Raw genomic sequence first — 20,220 nt, forward strand, 5'->3', positions numbered from 1 at the left:
CCCATGCTAGCAATGACACTTCACAAATGCTTAGTATATGTAGCGTGTCAGAAATATGTTTAGGGCCATTTCAAGAATTGCTGGAAATTCTATTCTATCCCTAATCCCGGCCAAAACCCATGGAACACATTTTGTGAAATTCAAGTTAGCAATCTGTAAATTCCAACATCCTAACATAAATACAATCCAAAGATAAACTAACTTGATGCTTAACATGCTAAGGAATCATGGTGGGGAAATATTAAATCTGTTTTCTATAATTAAATCATATGTTTTTTGTTTGTTTGTTTTTTGAGGTAGGGTTTCACTATAGCTCAGGCTGACCTGGAATTCACTGTGTAGACTCAAGCTGGCCTCGAACTGTTGGTGATCCTGCTACCTCTGACTCCCCAGTGTTGGGATTAAAGGTGTGTGCCACCACACCAGGCTTAAATCCTGTTTTTTCTAAGAGAAGAAAGCTTTGTATATAAACAAAACTCACTGCAATTCATAACATACTAGTCTTGAATCTGAGCTATGTTGGTGTCGTGTTGTGCTGACGGCATGTCCAATATAAAGTGCTCTAGCCGGGCGTGGTGGCGCACGCCTTTAATCCCAGCACTTGGGAGGCAGAGGTAGGAGGATCACTGTGAGTTCGAGGCCACCCTGAGACTCCTTAGTGAATTCCAGGTCAGCCTGGGCTAGAGTGAAACCCTACCTCAAAAAACCAAAAAAATAAAAATGAAAAAAATAAAGTGCTCATGTTGTGCGTTCAGGACCAAGTCACGTGATACAAAATGCTTACACACTGCCAGGAACACTTCGGATTCATTACACTTGACTTGTATTTTTTTATATATTTATTATTTATTTATTTACTTATTTTTGGTTTTTTGAGGTAGGGTTTCACGCTAGTCCAGGCTGACCTGGAATTCACTATGTCGTCTCAGGGTGAACTCGAACTCACGGCGAACCTCCTACCTCTACCTCTCCAGTGCTGGGATTAAAGGCGTGCGCCACTACACCTGGCTTATGCTTGACTTTTAATTATTCTGGGGCCATTATGTTTTCCGAAATTTACTGCTGTAGCCAAAGTTTGAGTGACCCACATCTTCAGTTAAACAACCCTCTACAGAATGAAGACCCACCGTTTAAGAAGCTGTGACCTTACTATACATCAGAGATGTGCAGGTACAAGGGGAAAGGGGCCCCATTTGTATGAAGTAAAATTACCCGTGGGTACCCCATGAGTAACATTTTGCATCCCTACTTGTCGAATCTGTACACAGTAACTCAAAGGCTGATATATATGCTACAAAAAACTGAAGGATACAGATGTTCCAGATGGAGTCATCCTGCTTTTCAGAACAGTTGGGCAAACATTTACAAGCAATTACTATTTTTCAAAACAAAGCCAAAAAAAAAAAAAAAATCAGTTGGGTAAGACCAAACCATTCCCAACTAACTCTGGGCTGAAAACTACACATCTGGGCCCAAAAGAAGGCAATGCTACCAGTGCTGCCATATCCTCCTTCCCTGTATAAAAACTCCAAGTAGTTGAGCCGGACGTGGTGGCGCACGCCTTTAATCCCAGCACTCACGGAGGCAGAGGTAGGAGGATCACCATGGGTTAGAGGCCACCCTGAGGCTGCATAGCGAATTCCAGGTCAGCCTGAGGAAGAGTGAGACCCTACCTCAAAACAAAAACAAAAACAAACAGACAAAACTCCAGGTAGCCAGGTGTGCTGGTGGTTGCACACCTTTAATTCCAGCACTTGGCAGGCAGAGGTAGAACAAATGCTGTGAGTTTGAGGCCAGCCTGAGTTTACATAGTGAATTCCAAGTCAGCCAGGGCTAGAGCGAAACCCTACTTTGAAAAACAAAACAAAAATCCCTCCAAGCACTCCTGCCCCCAACCAAAAATAAATTAAATAACTAAGAAACGCAGGAACCATCCGAAGGAGCAACACAGTAAAGCAGTTCTATGGACCCCTCGGGGGCTACAGTCCACTCACCGGTGAGGCTGAAGCCGTTCTCGGAGCCTGGCTTTTCCAAAGCAAAGAGCCAGCCAAACAGGCCTCCGATTGGCATGAGGGGGAGAAGGGCCTGGGCTGCCGGCTGCGGGACGTGGCTGATGGCTGTGTAGGCTCTGCCATCATTGCCCACGATGTAAGCATGCAGGTCCACATTGGTGAAGTCAACAGGTATGTGACCCACCCGGAGGTGGCCACTCACTTTCCCATTGACTCGGTGAGGTGCTCCTGGGAGACAGAAAAATCACATCACCCTTGCCCATTGTCCAGACTGGAAATGGGTACACACACAATCTCACTAACAACTCCCAAAGCTTGCTCCTTCACAAGTCATTTCACATATTATTACTTTTGGTGGGTTTTTTTGTTTTGTTTTGTTTTGGTTTTTGGTTTTAAACAAGATCTCTCTATACCCAGTCTCCATGTACCCTGGGCATTACTATGTAGTCCAGGCTGGCCCTGAATGTTTCATCCTTCTGCCTCAGCCTCACTCCTGAGTGATGGATGAGGTTACAGGCAGGTGCCACTACATCTGCCTTGGCAAGTCACTTTAATGATTCTCTAGCCAACCAATCATTCATCTCTGAAGCAACCCTGTTGGTGACCTCATCTTCCATCCCCGCTCTTTCCCTGTCCCTTTGGCTCTAAGGAGATAGGAACAAGGAGAATTTCTTTTTTTTTTTTTTTGAATATATATATTTTTTATTGATCACTTCTATCCTTACAGACAAGAAACCATGGTATTTTCCTCCCCCCCTCTCCCTTCGCCCACTTTCCCCTTCATAATTGCTCAACAAGGAGAATTTCTAATAATTCTCAAGTTGGGAAACCACCCCAAATCTGCTTACTTCTCATTTATTGAGCACTTGCAATTTGCTAGTGCTTGGATTCAAGTAGCAGAGAGGTAAGGCCCACCAGGCAGAGCTTGCAGCAGCAGCAGGGCCCGGGCAAGCAGCGGGGACACACACAGAGCAGCCCCAGCCCATCAATCAATCACCTTCTGGCAGGCAGTGCTGCCCATTTCCGTAAAACCGAGACTGACAGTGACAGCAAAAGCCGGAGGCGTAGTCTGTGCAGAAGGCGTGCCGGGAGCACTGGCCGTGGTGGTGTGCACAGGTCTCCTTGTTGGCGGCATTGTATGTGAAGACTGCAGAGTCAAACAAACGTGCATTAGAAAGACTACGGGACTCCAGCATCGCTGCTGCCAAGTCTCGCTGTGGTCAGCACTTGCTCCATGAAATCAGTCTGGATTGTAATAAACAAATAGGTTTTGATGCTTAAGAGAATGGAATAACATTCAACCCAGGGGAATTAGCTTGCTTTATCTTCTGGCAAGAAGCACGGCTGACTGCTGCCAACTGGATCTTACTGAAGCTCTGGGGAGTTATGACGCGGCTGCTCCGTGGCCTGGGTGCATGCAGTACAGGAAAGGCAAGCCCGTATGTACACGTTAGTCAGGGTGAACGTCACGGGATCACCATTTTTGTGGCTCAAACACGGCCACATGCCAGTCATCTCAGGCAGCCCAAACATAAGTGTAATGAATGACCTGAGAGGAAGGCAAACAGGAGGGGCTATAATTGGGGTCTGTGTCTAATGATTCTCTTCTTTTACATAACTGTGAACTTAAGAAGGTAAACAAAGGGCTGGAGGGATGGCTTAGCGGTTAAGGCATTTGCCTGCAAAGCCAAAGGACCCAGGTTTGATTCCCCAGGACCCACGTTAGCCAGTTGCACACAAGGGCACACACATCTGGAGTTCATTTGTAGTGGCTGGAGGCCCTGACACACTCCTTCTCTCTCTCCCTCCCTCCCTCTCTCTCTCTCTCCCTTTCTCTGTCAAACAAATAAATAAATATTTTAAAAATATATTTTAAAAAGAAGGTAAGTAAAAACAGTTCTATAGCTAATTTCACTAGCCTGCATTCCCAGGATTTAATTTTTCAGAGACAGAGAAGCCTTAAGCAATGTACACGTGGGGCTGGAGAGAGACTGGAGCATGAGGATTGCAATGTAGCTCCCACCACCCCAGCTGTGGTGGCCCACGTGTCATTCCAACATCCCAGGGGATGGATCCCCAGAGCAGGCTGGCTAGCTGGACTAGCTGGATCACTCTGAGAAACCCTGTGCAAGAAGGTAGACAGTGATTCAGGAAGATGACCCTACATCAAGTTCTAACCTCCACTCTCACATATACAAACACATATGCACAAACACTACACACCTGCAAAAAAGAAAAAAAAAGAAATGCACATATACCTGTCTTAAGGTGTGGGGCATGGGGGGGAGGAGACAGAAGCAAGGACTCAAGCTATAAGATGCCCCACATTCTCACAGGCTTGGCCATGATAGCCAAGCACGAACGTGACTGCACGAGAGAACCTGTGCTGCGGTGACAGGCTTTCTTGAAAGCCATGATGGACCAGAGCCTGCTTGATGCTCCAGGCACTGTTGCTCTTATCCTCAAACACACACACACACACACACACACACATTCTCTCTCTCTCTTTTGCTCACTTGCTCTTGCTCTCTCCCCCCATTTACAAAAGAGAGCAATTTTTGTGCAAAAGGTGCTATAAAATAAATGGCCAAAGTCATGGAATATGGCTGAGGGGGACCACAGATGGGCAGGACAGTGCACCAATCCCAAGCGTGGCCACCAGGGGGCAGAGTGGCTGTGCATGCCTCTGCCTCCCAGCCCCCCACGAGCTGGACTGGCCAGGACACTACAGGAGAACCTGATAAAGCAGGAATGGCATGGAATTCTAGTGAGACACTGGTGCTGGCATGGAAGCCCAGCTCCTAAGGACAAAGGACACCCTAACTGTTAGAAAAAAACAAGTTATGGTGGTGTTCCAGGTCTAGGTTTGTACATGAGGAAACAAGACAGGAAGGAAGAAATCAAAAGATCAATATTTATGGAGTATTCCAGGCAAGAACAAAAAACAAATGAATGTTAAAAGATCTAACTCCATATATGTAACAATACACCCAGCATCAAGACTTGCAAATAAAAGTATAACGAAGTTAATATTTAAATAGAGCTTGACAAGTGCCAGACACTCTGCTACCAGCTTCATTTGCCTTGGGGGTAACAGGCACTGCTTTAATCCCTTTTACCAATAGATAGACCAAGGCAAAGAGGATTAAAGTGACTCACCAGAAGCCACATAGGTAGCAAGCAGTAAAGGTGGGCCTAAGCCCAGGAAGTCTGGTTCCTGAAACCTTACTACCCCCTAGTGGGATCCAACTAAGGCTAAGAATGGGGTCAGGTAATCAGGGTTAAATCTGCACAGGCTCCCCACAAGTAAGAAGAGATAGACTTTATAATTCAAGTTAATGGTATTAGAGCAAAGATTTTCGGGGAGGGGGGTATTTACTACAGCCTGCTGAAAATAAAGCCTAGGGAAGTTGTGAGCGTAGAAGGAGCATTCATTTTTGGGCTGGACATGAGTGATGTTTACATATCTTTGGGAAAGTAGCAAGTTGAGGGGTTGGCAGATCAGAGAACCTTGATTCCAGTGGAAAATCTAATGAGGAACATTAAGATGACTCGGTATAACGCCTTGATGACTTAGCTGAGAAATTCCAGTTCCATAAAAATAGAAAATTAGGCAGAATTCAAGGTTGTTTAAAAAAAAAAAAAAAAAACAGGAAAGTGACAGGCATAACTTATCCTGGTCTTTTGTTTATTTTTAAATAGGAAAGTGACAAAGGTCATTATAGGAAAAGAAACAAATAGATCATTATCTTATAAAAGTTTCTTTGGAGAAAACCAGATGTCAAGATTTCATCGTTTTAGGAACTGGGGACTTCCCCCCCCCCCCAGGATTTCTTTTTTTCCTTCTTTTTGGTGCTGGAAATGGAACCTATGGTCTTGGGTGGTAAGCATACACTTTGCCACCAAGTTACCCTCTTTAGCTCTACAAAAAAACAACTTAAGTAAAAAGAGATGAGATCACACTGGCAACTTGGGCTCATGAGTCCACACAAGGAGAGGCTGCAGAAGGTTCCAAGATCTGAGGCACAAGCTCTGGCATTAGTGGGCTCTGAAGCCACGAGCACCCCTGCTTCTACTCCTCATCTGAGAAGTCCTCCGGGCACAGCCAGAAATCAATTTTCCTCACTGTGCTTCTGGCTGCCAAGTACTCTGATGCACATTGAGAGAGATGCTTTCAGTAAAAATAAATCCAGGACTAGAGAGACGGCTTAGCTAAGGTTGCTTGTGAAGCCTAAGGACGCAGGTTCGATTCCCCAGTACCCACATAAGCCAGATGCACAAGAGGGTGCATGCACTGGATGCTATGGCATGCCCGTTCTTTCTCTGTCTCTCTCAAAATGGAATAACAAAAATAAATTTAAAAATAAAACCAAGTTCTATACGCTCTTCTGCCTGCAAGATTAATTGTGCTATATTTCATATTCCCTCTATTTCTGTTATTCTGTGCAGACTTGTTGACCCAGTTCCTCCTCTTAAGATTGGACTGAAATAGAGAAGAGACTGCACAGCAGGAGAGCTAGGTTGACTTAACAAAAAAAAAAAAAAAAAACAGGTAAAGAGAGGCATACCAACCAAGCCAGCAACTTACCTATGCAACTGTGTAGAGCTACAAATCAATGGCAAATCAGACTATTTTCTGCATGATGATGACAATGATTATGAAAGGCTCCTTTACAAAGGCTCCTAGAAGAATTTAACTATGATAGGCTAACTAGTTATTGGTAAACTAACCTGAGAGTCTTTTCAGTTTTTTGTTTGTTTGTTTGTTTTCATTTTTCGAGGTAGTGTCTCACTCTAGCCCGGCAGACTTGCAGTTCACTCTGTAGTCTCAGGGTGTCCTTGAACTCACGGCAATCCTCCTACTTCTGCCTCCCAAGTGCTGGATTAATGGCGTGCGCCATCATGCCTAACTTTTAAACTTTTTTTTTCCTCTTAAACTTTTTTTTTTCGTTTGGCTTTTCGAGGTAGGGTCTTACTGAAAACCATTTTTATGGAGAGACAGCCGTACTATAGAAAGATTCACACCCTTTATAATGGCTGCACCCAAAGTTTTGCACAACTACCACTTAAAATGGAAGCCTGTCAAGTGAAAGGTAAACACCTCTCACAATTGTCTTTCATTCATTCAAGAACTGTACAAATGTTTATTTACTAAGCACTACTAGCTTAGAAATCAGGGCCGGGCTGGAGAGATGGCTTAGCGGTTAAGCGCTTGCCTGTGAAGCCTAAGGACCCCGGTTCAATTCGAGGCTCGGTTCCCCAGGTCCCACGTTAGCCAGATGCACAAGGGGGCGCACGCGTCTGGAGTTCGTTTGCAGAGGCTGGAAGCCCTGGCGCGCCCATTCTCTCTCTCTCCCTCTATCTGTCTTTCTCTCTGTGTCTGTTGCTCTCAAATAAATAAATAAATAAAAATTATAAAAAAAAAAAAAAAAAAAGAAATCAGGGCCAAAGCTGGAACCTAGGGACAAACAATGTCATTCTGAAGCCCACACTCTGCTAGGAGAGTCACTAAGCAAGCATGGCAGATGTGTTAAGAACTGTGTGATAAGAAAGCAAGACGGGCTAGAAGGTGGGGGTGGGGCAGGAGCACACCGTTCCTTCACGTGGCCCAGGCCTGGGAGAAGAGGACCTCTGAGCTGAGGTCTAAAAGGAGCGAGCTCAGGACAAGAGGCGGCAATGGACGGGAAGGAAGGGCACAGGGGACAAGCGGTCTGAGATTCTGTCCTTCTCAGAAAGGATTTGGGCTTCGACCTGGATGAGGTGGGAAGTCACTAGAGCATTCTGAACCGAGTGACAAGTTCAAGTACATCCAGAAGTGCTACCGGAGGAGGAGGCTTAAAGGCTGGATCCTCAGGGTTGGCTGATGGATTGGACGTGGTGTTGAGAACGGGGATTCCAGGAAGACATTCCAGTCTCGGTGGAAGGATAGATCGAGACAGGTTTGCAGGTGATCAGAAATTCTTGACAGCTGGTATGGGAGTCAGAGAAACTCGCCTGAGCCTTGACAGAAACGCTCACCCTCAACATGGCACTGTCTATACACCCTCCACAGGGAGAGCAGCGTTCCTCTCCAGTGAAGCTCGGATCACTGCACTTGGAATGCCTGAGATGCCTCATGCAAAGCGAAGTCTGAGGCTCACTTTTACTTACCACTTCCTTTCCAACTCTACGTGAATGGTGAAGGCCACGAACCTGGGCTTGAACCCTCAAGCCACAGCCAGTCAAATGCTACACAGCAGAGCTTACTGGCATGTTGGGCATGGCAGTCGGACAGAGGCTGCAGAGCTCAATTTGTCAAGTTGTCTGCTGAAGTTGGGTAGGTGGTGCTACAGGAACTATAATATAGCAGGTTCTTTTTAAATCTCACTTTTTTCCCATTTAGTAATTTACTTAAAAATTTTTTTATATGCCCTAATAGAAAGAAAAATGGTCTGGGATATAAAGGAAAAAAAAAATCCAGGTACTGCCAAAGTTCTTGAGATTTATCTTAATTGGGAGTTTTAACAAATAATGGCAACTTCTCCTCTGTACTTGTCAGACTCATTCTTGACTCTCCACTTTTCCAGAAATACATAAAAGCACTTGTCTTCAGCCCTTGGCTGTCCCGCCCTTTTCCCAGAGGGCAGCCACAGGAGGCGAACGGGCTCCAGAGTGTGGACCAAGCTCGCTGTCACCTGAGGACACAGGGCGTCCAGCACCCACTGCCCCACACCAGCTTGAGAGATTTTTGCTTTTAACGACTTTTACAGCTAGCTACCTCAAGAACAAGAACCAACATTTTCACTGTAAGACATATTTTTTTTTTCCTAAGTCTCCTGACCTCCCGGAATGATGGACAAGATTAAAAAAAAAAAAAAAAAAACCCAATATTCCACTTTATAGTGATAAGCAGTGGTGTGCTTTCCCCGCCAGGCTCCATGGTTATTTCTGACACATGTGTGTGGTGAGTAGTGATGTTGGTGACAATCTGGCCAGTACCCTGGGGACAGCAGTTTATGCTGCTATTTTGACACTCACAGTCCCTCCCACCTCTTGGAGAAGGAACAAAGTCTCACCCAGGAACCTCCACACACAAGTGTTTTCACAGGCATCGGAGCCTCTGTTACGGACTGAGCAAGGGGCAGATTCCTGTGAGCGTGAGGCTGGTGTTCCTGCAGCCCTGGACTGGGTGAAGAGCCCGCTGGAGCTCCGCCCGGTGGCGGTGGGTGTCATCCAGCGAACAGCATGCTGCTACAGCCCGAGGGCTGGAGAGAGTCCTGGCACAGGAATCCTGCCTAGACACTAGGCTCTCCCAGGATGACGGACTCTCAAGTAGAAAGAACAGGATCTCTGAGGGGGCATGAACACAGAAGTTTCTGGAAACCAGGTGCCATCCTCCTTTCTAATACACTGTGTAGACTTAAATTAAGCATCTTAGAAGAGCATCATAGCAGGTTTATGGCTTAGTGGTTAAGCGCTTGCCTGTGAAGCCTAAGGACCCCGGTTCGAGGCTTCATTCCCCAAGACCCACATTAGCCAGATGCACAAGGGGGCGCACACGTCTGTGCCCATTCTCTCTATATGCCTCTTTCTTTCTCTGTCACTCTCAAATAAATAAATAAAAATAATAAACAAAAAAAATTTTTAAAGAACACACCAAAGATCTCTATTAGTCAACCTTGTTCCTGCTACTCACAACACAGGCAGTCCCTGGTCCCTGCCAAATAAACCCTCTGACAACTCCCTCTCATCCTTCCCTCCAGATTCCCCTCTTTCTACACTCCGTTTCCTCTTCTGTATCTCAGCATTGAACACACCTCTGTCCAGAATGCTCTCACATTTGCCTCCTATCTTCCCTCAGACTCAGATCCAAAGGTCTGACTCCAGTGCCCTCCTTTACTGGGGCTTCCTCAATGACCACCGCAGACATAGACCAATGCCCCTGGCTAAGGTATTTGACAGCTCCCTGTGGCCTAACTCTGAGCCGTGCCTACCTCTTTCTAGGCAAGTCACTATGTAATTCCAGCCTTCAGTTTCTACCTCTGCAAGACAGGAAGGTTAACAGCATCTACCTCAGAGGCAATCCTCAGTACTAACTGAGATAATGTCACTTACAGGGAAGTTCCTGCTTAGAGGGCCGTAGACAATACACATCTGGGTTAACTTCCCCTGGTGTCTGGCTCAGAGAACAGTACAGAGCAGCTGCTTGGGTATAAGTTCTTGGCTTGACAACAAACTACTTGGAGCTCCCTGGAAAAACAACTTCACTTCAGTGACAGGATGCTTTCACACCCACTGCAATGCTGGCTCTGTGATCAATGGTTAAAGCCAGAACCTAAGTGTGCCTGGTGCAGACATAATCTCAAAGGAATCTAGATATCTGAATTGTAAGTCTGTAAAGCAGGGCATAGTGGCTCATGCCTTTAATTGCGGCACTCAGAAGGCTGAGGTAGGAGGACTGCAATGAGTTTAAGGCTAGTCTAGGCTACAAAGTGAGCTCCAGATCAGCTTGAACCAGAGGGAGACCCTGTTTCAAAAACATGAGTCTGAACAGGGTGTGGTGGCACACGCCTTTAATCCCAGTACTCGGGAGGCAGAGGTAGGAGGATTGTCATGAGTTTGAGGCCAGCCTGAGACTATACAGTGAATTCCAGGCTAGCCTGGGCTAGAGTGAGACCCTACAATATTTTTCTGGGATTTAACAAAATCTTAATTTCTTTGTTTAGCAACTGAATCCTATAAGCTTAAGAGGGAAGTAACAATTTACTGAGTATGGTGTTTTGCCTGCCCAGTTTTAATGCTCCTAACTTTATAACTGCCTAATGAGGTCTTTATATCGTCACCTTACAGCTGAGGGAAACAACAAAGATCAAAGAATAAAGAATGTCTTTCATCAAACCACAGGGTAGAGCTGGAATGAGGCTCAAGCTTACCTATCACCCAACACACATCCCTTCTACTCTATGGCTGGCACCTGGTACGTAACGTTCTGGGTCTCAGTGGCCCCTCATCCCACCAGCTCCCCAGAGTCCACATTACCTGCTAGCCTCTGAGGCTCAAGGTTTATTTGAGAACATAATTTATTGCTAAAGAGAGAGAAAAAAAGGGGGGGACACTGAAGAGATTGCCCTATGGTTAAGATACCTGCTTGCAAAGCCAAAGGACCCAGGTTTAATTCCCCAGGACCCACATAAACCAGATGCACAAGGTGGCACATGCGTCTGACATTCATCTGCAGCACCTAGAGACCCCGGCGTGCCCATTCTCTCTCTCTTTTTTCTATCTACCTACCTACCTATCTGTTTCTCTCTTTGAAGTAAATAAATAAAAAAATAAAAGTAACAGAAAAGGGGCTGGAGAGATGGCTTAGCGGTTAAGCACTTGCCTGTGAAGCCTAAGGACCCCGGTTCGAGGCTCGGTTCCCCAGGTCCCACGTTAGCCAGATGCACAAGGGGGCGCACGCGTCTGGAGTTCGTTTGCAGAGGCTGGAAGCCCTGGCGCGCCCATTCTCTCTCTCTCCCTCTATCTGTCTTTCTCTCTGTGTCTGTCTCTCTCAAATAAATAAATAAATAATTTTTAAAAAAATTTAAAAAAGTAACAAAAAAAAAAAAAAGCCGGGCGTGGTGGCACACACCTTTAATCCCAGCACTCGGGAGGCAGAGGTAGGAGGATCGTCGTGAGTTTGAGGCCGCCCTGAGACCCCACAGTGAATTCCAGGTCAGCCTGGGCTAGAGTGAGACCCTGCCTCGAAAAACCAAAAATAAATAAATAAATAAAAATAAAACATTCTTTAATTTTTTTAAAAAAGTACCAACATGCTTCTACAGGCACATAGCTCCCAAAGTCCCATCTTTAAAGTGAGGCTAGGTAAAGTTTCCAAGACATAAAGAACTTCTAGGTAAACTTCCCCTCCCCTAAATGTCCCAGTGTATTAACCAGCTTTTTCATATGCATTTTACAATTTCCAAGATGCAGGTGTAGGCTGCATTCAGCACAATCCATACCCCACAAGGGTCAAACAGCTGCCTTTACCTCACCATGGCCAGTTCCTCAAACCCAACAGTGACTGCAGCCATTTCAACCTCTCACAGCTCAAAGCAGGAAGTCTTGACTTACAAAGATGAAGCAGTGGATCTAGGTTTTTTAGTATGTCCAAACTCATGCCAGGCTAGCAATTCATAACTTACCAATGAAAGGCCATTCAGAAATGCTTCTAAACCTCAAAGCCCCTTGAGATATGGCTTTAGATACAGAGAACTCACACACAGAAATTTCTGCAGCTCGTTAGAAGTGTCTGAAGAGGGCTGGAAAGATGGCGTAGCACTTAAGGCACTTGCCTGCAAAGCCGAAGGACCCAGATTCGATTCTCTAGGACCCGTATAAGCCAGATGCACAAGGTGGCACATGCGTCTGGAGTTCATTTGCAGTAGCTAGAGGCCCAGGAGCACCCATTCTATCTCTCCTTATCTGCTTCTTTCCCTTCCCTCTCTCTTTCTCAAATAAATAACTAAAAAATTAAGTAAAACCTTCTGAAAAAATCCACATCCTCAACTTTACAGGTGTAAGACAGCTCATCTGACCTCTATCAGGAGGAAAGTGGTCAGAGGCAAAACCTTTTATGGAATCTCTACTTTTTTTCCCACCTTCTCTGTTTTCCATCTCTACTGCTCTTAGTTCTCTCCCCATCTTCCAACCCATTCTGATGTTTTCTTTCTTTTTTAATATTTCATTTTTATTTGAAAGAGAGAAGGAGAGAGAAAGAAGCAGATAGAGAATGGGCACATCAGGGCCTCCAGCCTCTGCAAATGACCTCTAGATGCATGTGCCTCTTGTGTATCTGGCTTATATGGGTCCTGGGGAGTTGAACATGGGTCCTTTGGCTTTGCAGGCAAATGCCTTAACTACTAAGCCATCTCTCCAGCCCCATTCCAATGTGTTAAATCTCCTAAAGTTAGTAACAGTAGCCAACATATTTTAAAGAACTAACTAGTATCAACATAGCATATATATTCACTTCATCCTGGCAATACATTTATGTGTGAGAAATCAGATGCATGAATTGACTCAAGACAGCCAAAATCCAAACTTCAAACTGACACCAATGTGCTTCCTCTAATTATTACTCAATAACACATGTTTCACAAAAGAATTTCTTCTATCCTGAAATAAATATTTCTCTAAGCAAAAGCCTGTAAAGAAAAAAAAAAATATTCTTCAAAAGGCCCTCTTTGCTAGATCAGTATGCACAATGGGGATGGAAAACTGAAGAGATGAGAGAAACGGGAGAAAGGTGTCACCTGTGACCTCTTCAGAGGTCAGATGAAAGATGGGCACAGACCCTGGAACAAATGCAATGAACCTATGGTCAGTTTCCCATTCCATCTGTGTTGAGGAAGTGCTGTCCCCTCTGGGCATTTCCCGCCTCGCCGGCAGCTCCCGTCAGTGAGTCATGAAATGAGGACATGGCTCCAGGGAGGTGAATACCACAGCTGCAGGGCCATGAACCAGAAATGACAACAGACACAGGTGTGCGATCCTTTTCTTTCCCCATGGGTTCTCCTCACCCACACACCCTAAGTGTATCTCTAAGCCGGGGGAGCACAGGGATTGTCCTGTAGGTGAACCTGGCACGTTCATCTGGGCCCACACAACTCACCACTCAAAGCTAAACAGTTGAGCGTCCATCTCTCCACTGCACATAAAGCTTCAAAATGTTTCACCTTCGCTGAACTTGCAAATTAAAATATTTCTTTGCACTTGGGAGCGTAGCTGGCACAAGCAGCCCCGTCCTTCCCCCGCTCACTTCATGAGGCCTGATTTTTAGAACATATTATTAATGGTCAAGAGACTCCAACCAGAATCTGCCTGCCAAGATTTCCTTGGCAAGAGACATTTATCTTCCTAAATACAGGGAGTAAAAATCAGTTCCAATCTTCTTACTAAACTTTTACTTACTCAATGAGAGAAAAATCACAACTTTATGTGTTTCTGTTTCTCTTTTTTGTTTTTTGGTTGTTTTTTTTGTTTGCTTTTTGTTTTTTGAGATAAGTACACAGTCCATAACCCAAGATGGCCTAAGATTCACTGTGGACCAGGCCAGGGCTAGCTTTGTAATCAGGCAATCCTCCTGCCTCAGCCTCCCAAGTGGTGGGATTACAGGAATGTGTCAACATGCCTGGTTGAGCAACTCTACGTTTTCTAACGGAAATCTCAGTACCCAGTTTCCCAACACACTTACCCTGCGCATTGGAACTGATGTGGTCCTCCACTCCCACCACATACCTCCCGCCACTCGGCGAAGGCACGTGACCAGACACTGGGTAACTGGGAGCAAAGGTTTCCCCCTGAGGGGAAGGGGCAGGAATATCTGGTTTTGAAGGCACTGCCCCTCCATCGGGGAAAGGCTGGATGCTCCTATTTTCAGGGGACGGTGGTGGGTCTTCCCGGGCTGGAGCCTGTGAGTCTCTTCCTGCCTCTGGAAGAAGTGGGCTTCTGGGTCCTGTCAGGTGCCAAGACTCCTCTCGGCCATTTAAATCTGGGGCCTCTACCTCCTCTGGAGATGCCCTCTGTTTGGTTTGGGGGTCCAAGGCAGCTAATTTTGTTTCAGGATAGGATGGCCAGTCACTGGGTACTGGATGTGGCAGAGGAGAGGGTGTCCCACCTTCCACAGGGACAGGATCAGCCTTCGAATGGAAGGACACATCAATTCTGCCTTGGCCATCCAAGGCCTCCTCTGGTTCACCCGGCAAGTATTCAACTTCCTCCTCATTCTCATCGTAGTAATCCAAATTGTCCTCTGTATAGTCACTTTCCAGGGCTGCAGCCTGGCTGAGGGGATGTTCCAGAGGAGCCGATGAGCGGGCTGTGGAAAGGTCTCCTCCGACTGTTGCTGGCCTGATGTTGTCCAGGGGAGACCTGCTGCCGATATGAAAAGCCCAGGCTCCAGGAATCCCCAGGTTGCTCAGTCTAAGTAGAGAGGAAACAGCCAATTGTAGCAAACATGTCCATGCACCCTCCTGCCTACAGAGTGGGCAATTTATTTTGAAACTGAAAGACTATAAAGATCAAATTCAGGGCTGGAGAGCTGGCTTAGCAGTTAAGGCACTTGCCTGCAAAGCCAAAAGACCCAGGAGTAATTCTCCAGTACCCACATAAGCCAGATGCACAAGGTGGCACATGCATCTGGAGTTCATTTGCAGCAGCTAGAGGCCCTGATACGCCCAGTTTCTCTTTTTTTTTTTTTTCCCTCTCCCTTTCTCTCTCTAGCTTGCTCTTTCAAATAAATAAAAATAACAAAAAAATCAAATTCAGGATTTTCATTGGTGTATGCCAATAAGCAATAGCAGACTTGCTAGGTAACAGTACTATATTGGAATTTTTGATATAAACTACCTTTTGCTTAACATTATGTTGGGAATGCCAGACCATCAAATTATAAATCTGCTTTATAATCCAAATCTGAATCCAAATGCCTTATCTAAAATCTCTCTAGTCTAAAACAAACAGGGGATATAGAAATATTTTATCCTTCTTTTACTTGTCTATAAACTTGTAACACATTCAAGGAAACGTAGGCTTAAAATTCTTCACCAAACACTTAAATAATGACTAGTATGTATGTTCTTGGGTCTTATGCCAGCCCATGACAAGTACTTAAATCCTTCACTGAATTCTCTAATTAAGAATAGTAATGATGCCCAATTTTACTGAGGGAAAAACTAATTAATAGGTTTAGAGAAGTTAATTAATCTTCTTAGGATCATTTAACTATATATTGGCAAGGCCAAGACCTGAGTTCAGGGCTAACACCAAGGCCCACACTCTAAATATCTAAATTATATAAGGTTGGAAAGCCAATACTGGATAGTCTATTAGCATCTGATTTATCATCCCAACAAAAAGTTATGGATTTATTAATGATCAAGAACAATAAATCAGGGGCTGGAGAGAAGGCTTAGTTGTTAAGGCACTTGCCTGCAAAGCCAAAAGGACCTCGGTTTGATTCCCCAGGACCCACATAAGCCAGATGTACAAGGGGGTGCATGCATCTGGAGTTTGTTTGCAGTGGCTGGAAGCCCTGGCACGCCCATTCTCTCTCTCTCTTTCTCTCTGTCCCTCTTGCTCTCTCTCAAATAAATAAATGATGAATCAGGGGCTGGTGAGTGGTCAAAAGTACTTTCTTATAAAGCTTAATGGCCCAGACTCAATTCCCTAGTACCCATGTAAAGCCAGACACACAAAGTAGCACATGCATCTAGAGCTCATTTGCAGTAGGAGGCCCTGGCAACCCATGTTTGTTCACTCTCTCTTTCTCTCTCAAATAAATAAATAAATACATAATATTTTTAAATACCAAAAACAAAAATAAATTAATTCAAAAAAGAATGATGAATCAATATATAATTTTTAAATGCTTAACTCTAAAAAAACACTTTGAGCAAATGTAAAACAAAGGGGAAAATAATATAGCTTAATAAAAATGAAAAGAGGAGTAAGTGAAATCTTTCTAGAAATGTCTGGAAACAGATACTCATTTCTTCCAGTAGAGAAGAATGTGGATTCCAATCTGACTTTCAAATATCCTATTAATCCTTTTGATTTTTTCTAAGACAGGGCTTCACCATATAGCCCAAGCTGGACTGGAACTTGAGATCCTCCTGTTTCTACTCTTACAGTGCTAGGATGATACCAACCATGTCTAGCCCCATTTATAGATTATTTTAGCACCAAAAAATGCTAAATACTAGCCGGGCATTATGATGTATGCCTCTAACCCCAGCACTTGCGAGGCAGAGGTAGGTAGATCGCTGTGAGTTCAAGGCCACCCTGAGACTACATAGTGAATTCTAGGTCAGCCTTGGCTAGAGAGAGACCCTACCTTGAAAAACCAAAAAAATAAAAAAAAAAAAACCTAAATACTGAAGATAGCAGCTACACATAAGATCTCTAAATACAAGAGAAAGCTTGAGCTAATCCAGGTGTGGAAAGCTGCAACACTCCAGTGTATATATGCCTCTGGTTTTTGTACAAAATGTCATGTTTGAATTCTCCCATGCTATGGAATTTCCTCAAAAGGCAACATCAAGGAGTAAGAGTGACTGGCTAATAAGATAATTTAAAAAATGCATTCAATTGTATTGAACAAAAGCCCTTTGCTATTTTGGGTGTGCAATTCAGCATATGCATCTAGATTTCTACAGCAACAGTATTTTTCAATAAATCTGAGATTCTCTTCATCTCTATGATCCCATCTTCCCACATCCTCCAGCTCCACTGGTGTGTGTGTGTGTGTGTGTGTGTGTGTGTGTGTGTGTGTACATGCACATGCAAATGGGTGCATGCACACTATTGCTGCTACAGTTCATTTAGGAAAGAAAAAGCATAAAAAGCAGGATTGCTATCCCTTGCGCAATATGCTAAATTCACTTGATATGGCTGTTTGAAATAGTGTCTCACAGAATATCTGATTTTTGTTGTTTCTGTATTAAAAGAATTTTTACATTGGCAGGGCTTGGAGATGGCTTAGCAGGTAAGGCATTTGCCTATAAAGCCAAAGAACCTCAGTTTGATTCCCCAGGACCCACGTAAGCCAGATGCACAAGGTGGTGCATGTATCTGGAGTATGTTTACAGTGGCTGGAGGCCCTGGCTTGCCCTCTCTCAAATAAATAAATTAATTAAATTAAAGAGAAAAAAAGAAATAGTGTCTCATGTAGCCCAGGCTGGCCTCAAGTTGACCAAGGATGAACCCTCAACTTCTGATCCTCCTGCTTCTACTTCCCAAGTACTGGATGGCTTGGGCCACCATGCCACAATTGTATAAAGTGAGGGACTGAACCCAGGACTTTCAGGCATGATAGGGAAGAACTACTTTACCAAGTGAGCTACCCCCACTCCCTGCCCTCCCTTGGTATGTGTCCAGGAATTTTGGTGTTTTTTTTCTTTTCTTTTTTTGCAGCAAGCATATATGGAAAACTGAACAAAACAGGAGAAAATCCTAGAGGTTTGAGGATATGGAGTTTATGATCACATAAGATGTGGTACAGCTGCTAAGCTCTGAATTTAGAAGGATAGCCCATAAAAGCTTCAAAGAGTAGGAAGATACAAATCCTGGAAGATAAAAGCTAAGTAAAATAGTCTTCTAATGAAATATGAATTATTATGCTGGCTTTTGTCACTGTGCCTGACGGGAAATTAGCCAACCTGAGTTTATCCTAAACTCCCAGGTCATTTGAAAAGCCTAGTTATAAAAAGAACTAAGTTTATTTCCTAGAAAGACAAAGGCACTACAACATGGGACGGCAAGGCCTTCCCACCTGGGACGTTAGGAGACTAGGTGAGAAAGTTACAGTAAATGCCCAGCACGGGCCCTGTGCGGGACACCGACTCGGTCTCTATTGGAAAAGCATAAACCCTCCAAATGCAAGTGTGCACACTCATGTTTAAATGTGCAGAAGAGCATGTGAGCATGTGCGTTATTTAGTGCATTATCTTTGAGTTTACATGAGACAAGTTCGAGGAAAGGAAAGATTCCATGGCTAGGAAAACACTCTTCAGAGTGAACTGGGATGATGATTGTGACTTGCTTGAATTCTGAAACATGTACAGTGTTCACCAATAACACGTTGTTATAATGGTGATTGTGTAGGATGTAATGTTTAAACCCTTCAAAGGATAACACTGACAGGTACCTAACTGAAAGATGACCAGAAGATGGTGATACATTTTGGTTTTAAAAAAACATTTTTAAAATTTTTTTTTGTTCATTTTTATTTATTTATTTGAGAGTGACAGACAGAGAGAGAAAGAGGCAGAGAGAGAGAGAGAGAGAGAATGGGCGTGCCAGGGTCTCCAGCCACTGCAAATGAACACCAGACGTGTGCACCCCCCTTGTGCATCTGGCTAACATGGGTCCTGGGGAATTGAGCCTCAAACCAGGGTCCTAAGGCTTCACAGGCAAGCACTTAACTGCTAAGCCATCTCTCCAGCCCCTAAAAAACCTTTTTTTTGTTTTTGGTTTTTTGAGGTGGGGTCTCACTCTAGCCCAGGCTGACCTGGAATTCACTATGGAGTCTCAGGGTAGCCTCAAACTCAAGGCAATCCTCCTACCTCTGCCTCCCAAATGCTGGGATTAAAAGCATGTGCTACCACACCCAGCTAAAAAACCTTTTTTAAGTGGCTTAGCAGTTAAGGCACTTGCCTGTGAAGCCTAAGGACTCATGTTTGACTCTCCAGGTCCCATGTAAGCCAGATGCAGTGATGCAAGTGTGCAAGGTCACATGTGCTCACAAGGGGGCACACACATCTGGAGTTCGATTGCAGTGGCTGGAGCCTCTGGCACGCCAATTTTCTCTCTCTCTATCTCTCTCTCTCTCTCTCTCTCTCTCTCACACACACACACACACACACACACACACACACACAAGCATTAAAAAAAGACAGTCTGTTACACACACACACACACACACACACACACACACACACACAAGCATTTAAAAAAGACAGTCTGTTGGACTTGCCTCAAAAAAGAAAGGAAAAGGAAAAGGAAAAGGAAAAGGAAAAGGAAAAGGAAAAGGAAAAGGAAAAGGAAAAGGAAAAGGAAAAGGAAAAGGAAAAGGAAAAGGAAAAGGAAAAGGAGAGGAGAGGAGAGGAGAGGAGAGGAGAGGAGAGGAGAGGAGAGGAGAGGAGAGGAAAGGAAAGGAAAGGAAAGGAAAGGAAAGGAAAGGAAAGGAAAGGAAAAGAAAAACTTGGGCTGGAGAGATGGTTAAGGCATTTGCCTGCAAAGCCAAAGGATCCCTGTTCAATTCTTTAGGAGCCACATGCACAAGGGGGTGCATGCATCTGGAGTTCGTTTACTGTGGCTGGAGGCCCTGGCGTGCCCATTCTCTTCCTCCCCCTCCCGCCCCCACCCCCCCCGCCAACCTCTTTCTCTCTCTCAAATAAATAAACTATATTTTAAAAAAGAAAAAAAGAAAAGAAAAACTTTTGCATGCCAGGCATGGTGGTACACACCTTTAATCCCAGCACTTGGGAGGCAAAGGTAGGAGGATCACTATGAGTTCAAGGCCACCCTGAGACCATAGTGAATTCCAGATCAGCCTGGGCTAGCACAAAACCCTACTTTGGAAAAAAATATATTTTTTGCATGTTCATTAAATTCTGGAAGGATAGTTTACACTGATTAACAGATTATCACTTGAAGTATTAGTGCCCATGGGTAATTTTCACTA

At 44.5% G+C, this 20,220-nt stretch overlaps 1 protein-coding gene across 2 annotated transcripts in view; it reads right to left on the reverse strand.

Annotated features, from left to right (window-relative positions):
- Nucleotides 1–20,220, reverse strand: part of Nid2 (nidogen 2) — an 82,499-nt gene that overhangs the window by 46,707 nt on the left and 15,572 nt on the right. For both annotated transcript variants that reach the window (XM_045153862.1, XM_045153863.1), the window contains exons 4-6: nucleotides 14,230–14,957; nucleotides 3,010–3,159; nucleotides 1,995–2,240 (exon numbers count right to left, since the gene is read on the reverse strand). In XM_045153862.1, the coding sequence (XP_045009797.1) occupies nucleotides 1,995–2,240; nucleotides 3,010–3,159; nucleotides 14,230–14,957 (1,124 nt within the window). The remainder of the gene's footprint in view (nucleotides 1–1,994; nucleotides 2,241–3,009; nucleotides 3,160–14,229; nucleotides 14,958–20,220) is intronic.

The sequence above is a fragment of the Jaculus jaculus genome, chromosome 7 (assembly GCF_020740685.1).
Source record: "Jaculus jaculus isolate mJacJac1 chromosome 7, mJacJac1.mat.Y.cur, whole genome shotgun sequence".
NCBI lineage: Eukaryota > Metazoa > Chordata > Mammalia > Rodentia > Dipodidae > Jaculus > Jaculus jaculus.